This window comes from Bos grunniens, chromosome 4 (genome assembly GCF_055505025.1).
Source record: "Bos grunniens cultivar Pamir isolate PY7600 chromosome 4, Bosgru_T2T1.0, whole genome shotgun sequence".
In the NCBI taxonomy this organism is placed as follows: Eukaryota; Metazoa; Chordata; class Mammalia; order Artiodactyla; family Bovidae; genus Bos; species Bos grunniens.
The window spans coordinates 70,647,841-70,662,058 of record NC_141168.1 but is presented as its reverse complement, the minus strand read 5'-3'; the positions used below and the strand labels follow the sequence as shown (position 1 = coordinate 70,662,058).

The 14,218-nt window shown below is 38.1% G+C and overlaps 1 protein-coding gene across 4 annotated transcripts in view; it reads right to left on the bottom strand.

Annotated features, from left to right (window-relative positions):
* The window catches only part of PNPLA8 (patatin like domain 8, phospholipase A2), a 65,219-nt gene that overhangs the window by 18,314 nt on the left and 32,687 nt on the right, over window positions 1–14,218 (bottom strand). For all 4 annotated transcript variants that reach the window (XM_086396816.1, XM_086396819.1, XM_086396817.1 and 1 more), the window contains exons 4-6: window positions 7,819–7,970; window positions 4,072–4,166; window positions 328–499 (exon numbers count right to left, since the gene is read on the bottom strand). In XM_086396816.1, the coding sequence (XP_086252942.1) occupies window positions 328–499; window positions 4,072–4,166; window positions 7,819–7,970 (419 nt within the window). The remainder of the gene's footprint in view (window positions 1–327; window positions 500–4,071; window positions 4,167–7,818; window positions 7,971–14,218) is intronic.

Sequence of the window (14,218 nt, the reverse complement as noted above, 5' to 3'; positions counted from 1 at the left end):
AGGCTGGTGAGCACCTGTGGATTCTGGTACCCTGAGAGTTCCTGGAACCAATATCCTGCAGATGCCTAGGGGAAACTGTTTGTGAAGGAGAAACAACAGGAGGCAAACGTGTCCTACACACAATGTTGTCGCAACTTTTAAAAAGGTGACTGCAATTTTTACATACCAATCTCACACATGTGAGCCCAAAAAAGCAGTAAATAGAATACACTTCACCAAAATATTAACAGTGGTTATTTCTAATGAAGGAGATCAACAATTGAGTATTTACATTTTTCTGCTTTGTTTAAATACAAGACATTTTTTAAAAGAATAAATACAACTTACTTCAGAATGTTTTCCCATGTTTGACTGTCATAAAATGCATGGCTCCAACTCATTTTGACTGTTCCAACAATGACATTTTGTGAAAACACATCTGATCCTAATTTTCGATAAAGTTCCTCACATTCATCCAGGGGCATATGAAACAATCCTAACATGAAGGCTAATATAGCACCTGAAAGAAAGAATCTTTAGTTTTTATCAGCACGACCATTATAGTACTTATAAGACCTTCTGAGTCACAGACCTGGTTAAAATTATAGCTTTCATACTTTTTGACTGTATCACTTGAGACAAACCTCTTAACCTCCCAGAGCTCTCATCTTGTTCATCTATAAAATAAGGAAAATTACAATAACTAAAATTTATACATTATTGTAACACTGGGATAACACATGTAAATGGAATTACCAGGCCTCAATGAAGATTCAACAAATACTAACCACTGATGATAATTTTAAAATATATACAAAAGTGTTATTTTACATTAAATAACATATAATTAAGATACTGTGGTAGGTAATGTCCTTTCTAATCTTAATTCCTTAGTTTTAATCACAGAATACAGTATATTTGACAACTTATCAATTCATTAATATAATTACACCTTCACGTTGGTCCCAGGAACTCGCATAACAAAGAAATTAGGTCTCTGGGATGTCTTTTTAAACAGCTGATTTAATACCCTAGCTGCAACTGATATCACACACTGCCATCTAGTGTACCGAACTGGCATAACCCTGAACTAAGGAGGAAAAGGGGCGAAGAATGCTTTGGGGGATGCAGAGAGGGTGGGAGGGGCAAAGATCTGTATGGCATTGCTGCTTACAAAAAGAAACAAAAACAGTAAATCATTATTATAATGCATTTTAAATATTGTATGTATTTTTTAAGTCTTATTCTAGTAAAAGAAGTCTTCAGCTTGTTTTAAAATTCACTGTATGCTATAACTATGTAACAAATTGTTATTTATCAAGTTTCAGAAAATGTTTACACTAGAAATAACTTGCCCCCAAAATTAAGTTGCTTATAAGGAAAGCTACTATAAAGATAAAGATATTAAAAAAAAAATTGAATTTTATTGTACAGGTAGAAAAAAAGAACAACAGGGATGTTAACCTTAAATTAAATATGTATTTTTAACTTTATAAAAACTATATGTGCAAACAAAAGTTTCACATTAGAATATACAAAATGAAAAAGAAAGGAAAATTATGAGCACTGTAAGTTAAGGTTAACATAATCAAGAAGACACAGTGGAAAAGATACACTGCTAAGTGCAGAAATGCGCCTATCACACAAGATACTCTACTCCATGGATGAATCTCTGATTTAAATCCCGCTTATTGAGCATCCACCTACTAACCAGGGTGCCTGTAGATACATTTAAAGGTATGAATCTAGGACCATTCCAAATATTAACAGAAATGGCCAGGATAACAGCTTCAGGAAAAAAATTCCAAGAACATTTGCCCTGGGAAAGGTCTCTTCAAGAAAAGTTTCCATAGTTACATCAATTGGGTATATAAGTATTATTCTCCTATCCTGAGAGTGAGTCACAATGCATTTTTAACATACTAGAACATCTAAGAAGTGCGTCTGTAAAGAAAACTGTTTGACTTTCTTTGTTATGTGTTAGTTCAGTCATGTCTGACTCTTGAGACCCCATAGACTGCAGCCCGTCAGGGTCCTCTGTCCATGGGATTTTCCAGGCAAGAATACTGGAGTGAGTTGTCACGCCCTCCCCCAGGGAAGCTCCCCGACCCAGGGATCAAAGCTGGGTCTCCTACATTGCAGGCACATTCTTTACCATTTGAGCCACCAGGGAAACCCCTTAACCTTCTTTAACCCAGGTTTTTCAAAATTTGCTATCATCTGAGGAATCACTGTTCAGTGGAACATCACAGGAATCACCACTCCTTATGCTTCTGAAATTATCCCCACAACCATTATTGAGTTTTCAAAATGGAGCATAAACTAACATGCCCTTTGGGAATATGTCATACTTGATCCAGATAATACAGAGAAATCATTTGGCTTTGATGCTGGTAGCCTTTAGGATTACTATCATAATTCTAAAGAATGAGAAAAAAATAGAAAAAAATTATTATGATAAACTAATGTAAAGTAAGGAATTATCAGGTAAAGCAGTAAAATATACAGCAGGGATCTGTAATGCTAATAGTCCTTGAGCGTTACCTGGGCAGTAAGCAATGCGGATGGTGACTGCAGCCATGAAATTAAAAGACGCTTACTTCTTGGAAGGAAAGTTATGACCAACCTAGATAGCATATTCAAAAGCAGAGACATTACTTTGCCAACAAAGGTTCATCTAGTCAAGGCTATGGTTTTTCCTGTGGTCATGTATGGATGTGAGAGTTGGACTGTGAAGAAGGCTGAGCACCGAAGAACTGATGCTTTTGAACTGTGGTGTTGGAGAAGACTCTTGAGAGTCCCTTGGACTGCAAGGAGATCCAACCAGTCCATTCTGAAGGAGATCAGCCCTGGGATTTCTTTGGAAGGAATGATGCTAAAGCTGAAACTCCAGTACTTTGGCCACCTCATGCCAAGAGCTGACTCATTGGAAAAGACTCTGATGCTGGGAGGGATTGGGGGCAGGAGGAGAAGGGGACGACAGAGGATGAGACGGCTGGATGGCCTCACTGACTCAATGGACGTGAGTTTGAGTGAACTCCGGGAGTTGGTGATGGACAGGGAGGCCTGGCGTGCTGCGATTCATGGGGTCGCAAAGAGTCAGACACAACTGAGCGACTGAACTCAACTGAAGCAATAGGCAGGGCACCCTGAGAAGCTTCCTGTGCACACAGGAGAGTAGGTGTGGGGGTGGGTGGCGGTGATACACGGGTGAGAGAGCTGATATAGGAAACAGAAAAACAAACGGAAAGCAAAACAAACACTCATCTGATAGTGAGTCAGTGAAAAACTAGAAAATTATTCAGAAACAATTATACTCTAACTTGCCAATTTCTTCCATATAAATACGAAACTGGAATTTTAAATGTACATCAGTTAGGAATATGTGAGTAGCAAAAGTATCCCTCTGTGAAAACTGCTTCTTATATCCTTTTTTATCTAGTTGTCTGAAATCAAAACTTAAACAGATAAATGTGAGAATCCGTTTAAAAGATTTCCTCACAGAGGGACACTTTCCAAAAGAAAGCAAAATCTTATCCATCCTTGATGTTCTATTGGTTCGAGTACAATTTTGAATACCCACCATCTTGTGGGCTTCGCCGGTAACTCAGACGTAAAGAATTCACCTACAATCCAGGAGACCCAGGTTTGATTCCTGGGTCAGGAAGATCCCCTGGAGAAAACAATGGCAAGCTACTCTAGTATTCCTGCCTGGAGAATCCCATGGACAGAGGAGCCTGGCGGGCTACAGTCCATGGGGTTGCAAAGAATTGGACATGACTGAGCAACTAACACTCACTTTTTCACCATTTTGTTACTTTTCGTAAGGCAGTTAATTTACAAATTGTTCTTGTCACTGTGGCTTATTTAAAACATATTAGAAAAGCACACTAAAATCTATTTCTGAATGTTAACTTATTTCCAATAAGCATTTTTAAAAGTTAAGCAAATTAAAGGACTATTCAGTATCAAAATATGAAACTAACATCCATCATTTCAGGAAATGACCATGATCTTAATCATGAGAGTTTAATGTTCTTTTGCTTAATGCACTGCTGGGATGCACCACTTCCATATAATAACAGCAATTACCTGTGCTTACACCACAAATGTAATCAAAGAGTTGATGAACTGGCTTCTGAGTAAGTTCAACTAATTTTCGTAGTGTCTGAAGAGCAACCACACCCCTGTAGGAAAAACAAAAGGCAAAAATGAGAAGTCCTGTTTTAAGGAAAGCTAATCTATTTACTAAAACAATCCCTGGTTTTCTAGTTTATATGCTAATATGAAAACTAGCCAAAGGTTTCTGGATTGCTTTTGAAAATACAGTATCTAAATAATGGTACTGAAACCTGGGTTACAGCAGCAGATTTTGAATTTACACTGCTGCTGCTGCTAAGCTGCTTCAGTCATGTCCGACTCTGTGCAACCCCATAGACAGCAGCCCACCAGGCTCCGCCGTCCCTGGGATTCTCTAGGCAAGAACACAGGAGTGGGTTGTCATCTCCTTCTCCAATGCATGAAAGTGAAAAGTGAAAGTGAAGTCGCTCAGTCGGGTCCGACTCTTAGCGACCTATGGACTGCAGCCCACCAAGCTCCTCCGTCCATGGGATTTTCCAGGCAAGAGTACTGGAGTGGTGTGCCATTTACACTAGTATCTCTTTAAATAAGACAATGAAGATATGGCAATATAAGGTATTTTAGCAGACACTACAACTCTGGAAATTGCTTAAACTCTGTATTCACTGGTTTGGGGATGTCATGAATTGGTTTCTCCACTTACCAACATGGTTGGTAAACCTATGCTTCTACACATTTCATTTTCTGTAATTCATCAGTCATATTTTTAAGCTCTCTTTTATTCATTTTTTTAAAACTCTCAACTATCTCAAGACAAGGTTCTGCACTAAGGAGGTATTAATTTACGCTGCTGACTTTGTTCATTTCTGAATCCTCACCAAAGGTAGCAAGTAGCTTCAAATGTGAAAGATGGAACAGCCTAGGAGATGCGGGCCAATTCAGGGTGTGTGTAACAGGTGGACAATCCTTAATATTGGAGGATATAAATACACAATGAAAAGTTTTCATCTCAATACAAGGTGTGGAGCAGAGAACACTGTATTAATCAGGTACCATAAAATAAAATTTAGTGTCAAATTGTGTTTTGATATTGCAAGCACAAAGTCACTAGAAAATATTGTATTATTAAAATAGAAAATGAAAGACTATTATTAATTGTAAAAATAATGTAAATTCGAAGACAGCTGATAAGACAAGATCATTTATGAGAGACACTGCAGATTTACTGTGCCTTTAATGTGAGACATGAAGAATTAAAGATCATGCCAGATAAAATATATTTAACAGTGTGCCCTCCATTATCTTATGAAAAGGAAAATAAAACATGCACACACACATGCACACATATATATATATTCATACAGAAAAAATATTTGAAGAAATAAATCAAAATAGTAAAAATAATCTTGGATATGTGAGATATGTTATGTTTGGCTTGTTTCTCTTTGTATTTTTTTTCTCCCAAGTTTTACTTGTATAAGCCAGAAGAAAACTGTTTTTAAAATGCAGTATTCATAAAGTAATTCTGGACAATTTAAAAACCAGTATTATTTCTAGGTCGAGTCTATGTTTAATGCTGTACCAGGCAGAACGAGTAAGAAGGGTTCCTTTTCTCATGAGGCTTCTTATCTTACTCATTCTGTACAAATTTCCCATCCTCGCTGCTTTCTCATAGTCCCCTAAACCAGGGTCTCCCAACAGCACATCACTGACATTTGGGCAAGATGTTCCTCTGCTGTAGGAACTATGCCAGGCATTGCAGGGTATTTAGCACCAACTGTTCTCTTCTAAATTGACTAATAAAACGAAATCAAATACTCTTTGGTCACAAACCTCTTTTCACTCTATAGATCCCTCACTCTAAACAGACATTTGAATGCTCTTTAAGGTTCTTATTTCAGAACTCAACTCAAATGTTATTTCTTCAAAAACTCACAGTCATGATCACTCTTTCAAACAGCACTGTTACACTCTATCCTTTCACTCTGCCTTATTTTTCTTCATAGCACACATTATACATTTCTGTTTTTCTAGTTGTTATCTCTTAAAGGAAGAGTAGAGATGGCAGGGAAGTAGAACACAAGCTAGAAATTTTAGGGGGAAAAGATTTATAAAACCAAGCCAAAGTGTCTAGCCAACAAATAATAAGGAACTACACAATTAGCAAGCATGGATGGATTGCCAGTAGTAAGAAAGGAGTCAGATGGTGAAACTGGTGAATTTTACCAATTGGTGAAAGGAGATGGTGAAATCTCCTTCTGAGCTAAGAATGCATTAAATATTTCTTGTGTATACCAGAACTGGTGTCTGCAAGATGTAGGGAGTCAGGAAGTTACTGATATAGGCTCCTTTTCTAACAATCACCTTATTACTAGGTGACTAATATATATAGGTAAGATACACACAATAAAAGAAAGGTAACATTACATAACATTGCCAAAATTTTAAGAGAATCATTGTTGACAAACTGTCCTAAACTACCAAAAATGTCTGAGAAGGTAAACTAAAACATAAGACTAGGTCACATTAAAATAACAGGAAATTCAGGTATATGTTAAAAGAAGTTCTTAGATTGATAAATCAGTAAATCGAGAAAAACAATTTCATGTTTTACTTTAGAATTTGGTTTTATAATGTCATAATTATACTGAATCAATTTAAAAAATTCTTACAATTGATCTGATCTACAGGTATTTTTTTTCAACTGATGTATAATTGCACACCACACTGTTTTAGTTTCCCATGTACAATGCAATGATTCAACATCTGTATGCACTGCAAAATGACCGCCCCATCTGTCACCATAGAAAGTATAACATTTTTTCCTTGTGATGAGAACATTCAAGATTTACTTTTTAAAGCAACTTTCAAATTTGCAAATACAATATTATTAACTACAGTTCCTATGCTGTACACTACATCCCCATGATTTACCTATTTCATAATTGGAAATTTGTACCTTTCACTTCTCTTCATTCATTTCACCCACCCTCCAACCTCCCTTCCATATGGCAACCACCAAGCTCTTCTCGGAGTCTTTGAGTTTTCTCTTGCTTTGTTTTTGTTTCTTATATTTCATATATAAGATCATACAGTATTTGTCTTTCCCTGTCTGACTTATTTCACTTAGCAAAATAACCTCAAGTTCTACCTGTGCTATCACAAATGACATTTCATTCATTTTTATGGCTAAGTAGTATTCCTGTGTGTGTGTATACACATATCCCTTACATATTCTTTACCCATTCATCAATGGACACAGATTGTTTCTACATCTTGGCTACTGTAAATAATGTTGTAACAAACAAAGGTACATATATATCTTTTCAAATTAGTGTTTTCATTTTCTTCTGATCAATACTCAGAAAGTGAAATTGTTGGATAATATGGTAGTTCTGTTTTTATTATTTAGGATCTATAGGTTTAAAAAGACTATTTTGCTAATACACTAGTGGACAGAGACAAGAGTCTTATAGTCACCAAGGGGGTGAGGGTTGGGGAGGGATGGAGTGGGAGTTTGAGGTTAGCAGATATAAGCTATTATATACAGAATGGATACACAACAAAGTCCTACTGAACAGCACAGAGAACTCTCTTCAATATTCTACAATAAACCATAATGGAAAAGAATATATTATAAAAAGAATGTATGTATGTATAACTGCATCAACTTTGTTATACAGCAAAAATTAAAACAATACTGCAAATCAACTAACTTCATTAAAAAGAATTTTTTAAAAATCATTTTTCTAGCTTTACCTGGTTCCTCCACCATCAATTGAGAGAATCCGGATTCCTCGTCCTTTCACTGGATCCACATAGCCAATTAACGCCAAAATTTCTCTAACTGCAGCCTGTAGAGTTTCATCCTTAATTTGTCTCAGTCGTAGTAAATAAGGAATAATTTTTTCCTATATTGAAAGTAAAGACATTTTGCTGCTTTTGTCACAAGAGTGAAAATATATGATTGTTTTAAATCAACACATGTAGATCATCTCATGTAACCAGAATGCCAGTGTTTATTACTTTCTCAGTAATCTTAAATGATAGACTAGCTTTTCACATATTATTGTCAACTAATATCTAGGATGTATTTGTCCTAATATCCAGGCCAAAAAGTAACTTCAATATAAATATTTTTTAAAAGGTTCAGTGCTTAAAAATTGGAGAAAATGCCATTTGCTTAACACATATTTACAAAGTACTGTCACAACAAAAGATTAACGTCATATAGTTCATACAATATTTTGTCCGAATCCTAAAGAAGACGAAATTGCTTCATTGTAATTATTGGAAATTAAACTTGTTATTAACAGAAAAAAATAAACCATCTCATGTATACCGCATATGGAATACAAGGGTAGCTCACTGTGAAATATGAACAACTGTTAATAAATAAAATTAAGGTAGAAGGTAAAGGGTGATCATTATAAACAAGTAATTAGTTTAAACAAACTTGGGACCTCAAGATTCTAAGCATTCAACTTCATATTGTTGATCAGGCAGGAGATTAAATAAATCCTAGGAAAATTCTGAAAGAGATGGGAATACCAGACCACCTGATCTGCCTCTTTAGAAACCTGTATGCAGGCAGGAAGCAACAGTTAGAACTGGACATGGAACAACAGACTGGTTCCAAATAGGAAAAGGAGTACGTCAAGGCTGTATACTGTCACCCTGCTTATTTAACTTATATGCAGAGTACATCATGAGAAATGCTGGGCTGGAAGAAGCACAAGCTGGAATCAAGACTGCCGAGAGAAATATCCACAAACTCAAATATGCAGATGACACCACCCTTATGGCAGAAAGTGAAGAGGAACTCAAAAGCCTCTTGATGAAAGTGAAAGTGGAGAGTGAAAAGGTTGGCTTAAAGCTCAACATTCAGAAAACGAAGATCATGGCATCTGGTCCCATCACTTCATGGCAAATAGATGGGGAAACAGTGGAAACAGTGTCAGACTTTATTTTCCTGAGCTCCAAAATCACAGCAGATGGTGACTGCAGCCATGAAATTAAAAGACGCTTACTCCTTGGAAGGAAAGTTATGACCAACCTAGATAGCATATTCAAAAGCAGAGACATTATTCTGCCAACAAAGGCTATGGTTTTTCCTGTGGTCGTGTATGGATGTGAGAGTTGGACTGTGAAGAAGGCTGAGCACCAAAGAAATGATGCTTTTGAACTGTGGTGTTGGATAAGACTCTTGAGAGTCCCTTGGACTGCAAGGAGATCCAACCAGTCCATTCTAAAAAGAGATCAGCCCTGGGTGTTCTTTTGAAGGAATGATGCTCAAGCTGAAATTCCAGTACTTTGACCACCTCATGAGAAGAGTTGACTCATTGGAAAAGACTCTGATGCTGGGAGGGATTGGGAGCAGGAGGAGAAGGGGACGACAGAGGATGAGATGGCTGGATGGCATCACTGACTCGATGGACATGAGTCTGAGTGAACTCCAGGAGTTGGTGATGGACAGGGAGGCCTGGCGTGCTGCGATTCATGGGGTCGCAAAGAGTCGGACACGACTGAGCGACTGAACTGAACTGAGGGGTTCTATGTTGAGTTTTCCTGAGCTTCTCTAGCTATTATACACAGAAGCATCTCATCTTGTCAGCTCCCCAAGTTTAAGAGAACAACTGAGTCACAGCTATACTTGTGTTTTGCTGTTCTTCAGTTGCTCAGTCATGTCCAATTCTTTAAGACCCCCTGGACTGCAGCATGCCACACTTCCCTTTCAATAAATAAAGTGACTTCACAATGCTGCAATCATTTTGTCTACTATGATAAATCAGATTTGGAAGGGGGATAACTGCTGGGAAGTATAACTTTTCTTCCCTTGAGGAACTTGCTGATTTGGGGAAGGAAAAAAGGATTGAAAAGCTGGGCTTGGTTCAGACAGCGGGCCATGAACGGAGGCCAGAGAAATCAGCTGAGCACTTAGAATCTCAAGGGTTTGGAGCCACAGTACTGAAGCCTTGAGGGGCCTTAGTCACATCACTGGTTTCACCTCAAGACATTCGCTCGATTCTTTACGTGAAATGACAAGTTCAAAAACTAGAATGAATATGGAATGGGATTTTCTGTAGTTTTGAGATTTTAGTGGTCAAGAGGGTGGTGATGGTAGAGAACACACCAGGTTCTCAACTAAAAGTCCAAGAAGAATATACCCTAAAAATAGGGCAAACCACAGGTGCAAGCCAATTGTAAGCCAGCCATGACCCAGCTCTGACCCTAACTTAACTGAAGCTATCAGTGCCTCACTCTGTATGTAAAGGAACAAACAGACTATCTCTGAAAAAAGAAATCATCTGATACAGTCTAGATCCTATGCAATTTTTAAAGTTTACAACATCCAGCATCCAGGAAAATTATAAGGTATGTGAATCTGGTACCAAATGACCAAACACCAAAAGGTGATCTTGACATTATTAAAATATAATAAAAATAACATTACTATCCACAAACGTGTGTGTGTGTGTGTGTGCACATGCGTGCTCAGTCCCATCTGACTTTTTGCAACCCTATGGACTGTAGTGCACCAGGCTCCTCTGTCCGTGGAATTCTCCAGACAAGAATACTGGAGTGGGTTGCCATTTCCTCCTCTAGGGCTTCTTCCCTACCCAGGGATCACACCCAAATCTCTCACATACCTAGGAATTAAATTTTCAAAAAAATCTAACAAAAGATATACAAGACACCTACATTGAAAAGTTTTTAAATATTAAGTGCCCTGGTCTGAATATTTGTGTCTTCTCAAAATTTCATCTGTTGAAATCTTAACTCTCCCAGAATGACAGTACTAGGAAGTGAAGACTTTGGGATGTGCTTGGTCATGAGGGTGGAGCCTTTATGAACAGGATTAGTGCCCTTATGAAAGAGGCTCCAGAGAGATCCCCTGGAGACTCCACCAGGTGAAGACACAGTGAGAAACCACCCGCTCTGAACCAGGAAGAGGGCCATCATCAGAAAGCAATCATGTTGGCACCTTGATTTTGGACTTCCAGCTTTCAGAACTCTGAGAAATAACTGTCTGCTCTTTCTAAGCTACCCAGTTGGTGGCATTTATTACAACACAGCATCCCTAATAGACTAAGATGTTGAGGGAAAATAAAAACAGTCCAAATAAATGGAAGAAGATACGATTTTTCAAGGCTTGGAAGACAATAAAGACTTAATTCACCACAACTACTCCATAAATTTAATGTAATCTCAGTATGGTTTTCTTATTTTATCAAATTCCCCAAGAAAAAGAAATGTAAAAAAAAAAAAAAAAAAGATTGTTTGAGGAGGACTTACATATATCTGAGGAAAGAAGAGAAGTAAAAGAGAAAAGGAAAGATATACCCATCTGAGTGCAGTTCCAAAGAACAGCAAGGAAAGATAAGAAAGTCTTCCTAAGTGAACAATGCAAAGAAATAGAGGAAAACAATAGAACGGGAAAGACTAGGGATCTCTTCAAGAAAATTAGAGATACCAAGGGGACACTTCATGCAAAGATGGGCACAAAAAAGGACAGAAATGGTACAGACCGAACAGAAGCAGAAGATACTAAGAAGAGGTGGTAAGAATACACAGAAGAACTGTACAAAAAAGATCTTCCTGACCCATATAATCAGGATGGTGTGATCACTCACCTAGAGTCAGACATCCTGGACTGTGAAGTCAAATGCGCCTTAGGAAACATTACTACAAAGTTAGTGGAGGTGATGCAATTCCAGGTGAGCTATTTCAAATCCTAACAGATGATGCTGTGAAAGTGCTGCACTCAATATGCCAGCAAATTTGGAAAACTCAGCACTGGCCACAGACCTGGAAAAGGTCAGTTTTCATTCCATTCCCAAAGGACAATGCCACAATGCCAACGATGTTCAAACTACCGCACAATTGCACTCATTTCACATGATAGTAAAGTTATGCTCAAAATCCTCCAAGCTAGGCTTCAACAGTATGTGAACCAAAAACTTCCAGATGTTCAAGCTGGATTTAGAAAAGGCAGAGGAACCAAAGATCAAATGGCCAACATCCGCTGGATCATAGAAAAAGCAAGAGAATTCCAGAATAACACCTACTTCTACTTCATTGACTACACTAAAGCCTTTGACTGTGTGAATCACAACGAAGTGTGGAAAATTCTTCAAGAGATGGGAATACCAGATCACTTTACCTGCCTCCTAAAAAAGCCTGTATGCAGGTCAAGAAGCAACAATGAGAACCAAACATGGGACAATAGACTGGTTCCAAATTGGCAAAGGAGTGTGTCAAGGCTGTATACTGTCATTCTGTTTATTTAACTTATATGCAGAGTATATCATGTGAAATACTGGGCTGAATGAAGCACAAGCTGGAATCAAGAATTCTGGGAGGAATATCAATAACCTCAGATATGTAGACAACAACACCCTTACAGCAGAAAGCAAAGAGGAACTAAAGAGCTTCCTGATAAAGGTTAAAGAGGAGAGTAAAGAAGCTGACTTAAAACTCAACATTCAAAAAACAAATATCATGGCATCCAGTCCCATCACTTCATGGCAAATAGACGGGGAAACAATGGAAATAGTGACAGTATTAACAAAATAAATAAAAATAAAATAAAATAAAAATAATAAAATAAAAATCATTTATTTATAATAAATAATAAATATAATAATAATTTATTTTCTTGGGGTCCAAAATCACTGTGGACAGTGACTACAGTCATGAAATTAAAAGATGCTTGCTCCTTGAAAGAAAAGCTATGACAAATCTAGACAGCATATTAAAAAGCAGAGACATTACTTTGCCAAAAAAGATCCATATAGTCAAAGCTTGGGTTTTTCCAACAGTCATATATGGATGTGAGAGTTGGACCATGAAGAAGGCTGAGTACCAAAGAATTGATGCTTTTGAACTGTGGTGTTGGAGAATAATCTTGAGTGTCCCTTGGATTGCAAGGAGATCAAACCAGTCAATCCTAAAGGAAATCAATCCTGAATCCTCAATTGGAAAGACTGATGCTGAAGCTGAAGCTGAAGCTCTGATCCTTTGGCCACCTGATGTGAACAGCCAACTCATTGGAAAAGACCTTGATGCTGGTAAACATAGAAGGCAGGAGGAGAAAGGGACGGCAGAGGATGAGATGATTAGATGGCATCACCAACTCAATGGACATGAGTTGGAGCAAGCTCCTTGAGATGGTGAGGGACAAGGAATCCTGGTGTGCTGCAATCCATGGGGTCACAAAGCATTGGACACAACTGAGCAAATGAACAACAGCAAAGCTGATTCTAAAATTTATACAGAAGCACAAGTGCCAAGAATAACTAAGCCAATTATTAAGAGGAAGAACAATGTTGGAAGATTTATACTACAGACATCAAATCTGTTACAAAGCTACAATAAACTGGGCTTTCCTAGCATTTCAGACAGTAAAGCATCCACCTGCAATGCAGGAGAGCCAGGTTTGATCCCTGGGTTGGGAAGTTCCCCTGGAGAATGAAATAGCAACCCAATTTAGTATTCATGCCTAGAGAATTCCATGGACAGAGGAGCCTGGTGGGCTACAATCCATGGGGTTGCAAAGAGTCGGACAGGACTGAGAGACTAGCACACACAATAAATTAGACAGTACAATATTTAAACAAGGATAAACAATGTATTTACAGAAAAGAATACAGTGTTCAAAAATATATCCATAAATAATCACCTGATTTACAATCAGATCAGATCAGTCGCTTAGTCGTGTCCGACTCTTTGTGACCCCATGGATTGCAGCATGCCAGGCCTCCCTGTCCATCACCAACTCCTGGAGTTCACTCAGATTCACGGCCATTGAGTCAGTGATGCCATCCAGCCATCTCATCTTCTGTCGTCCCCTTCTCCTCCTGCCCCCAATCCCTCCCAGCATCAGTCTTGTCCAATGAGTCAACTCTTCGCATGAGGTGGCCAAAGTACTGGAGTTTCAGCTTTAGCATCATTTCTTCCAAAGAAATCCCAGGGCTGATCTCCTTCAGAATGGACTGGTTGGATCTCCTTGCAGTCCAAGGGACTCTCAAGAGTCTTCTCCAACACCACAGTTCAAAAGCATCAATTCTTCGGTGCTCAGCCTTCTTCACAGTCCAACTTGCACATCGATACATGACCACAGGAAAAACCATAGCCTTGACTAGAAGGACCTTTGTTG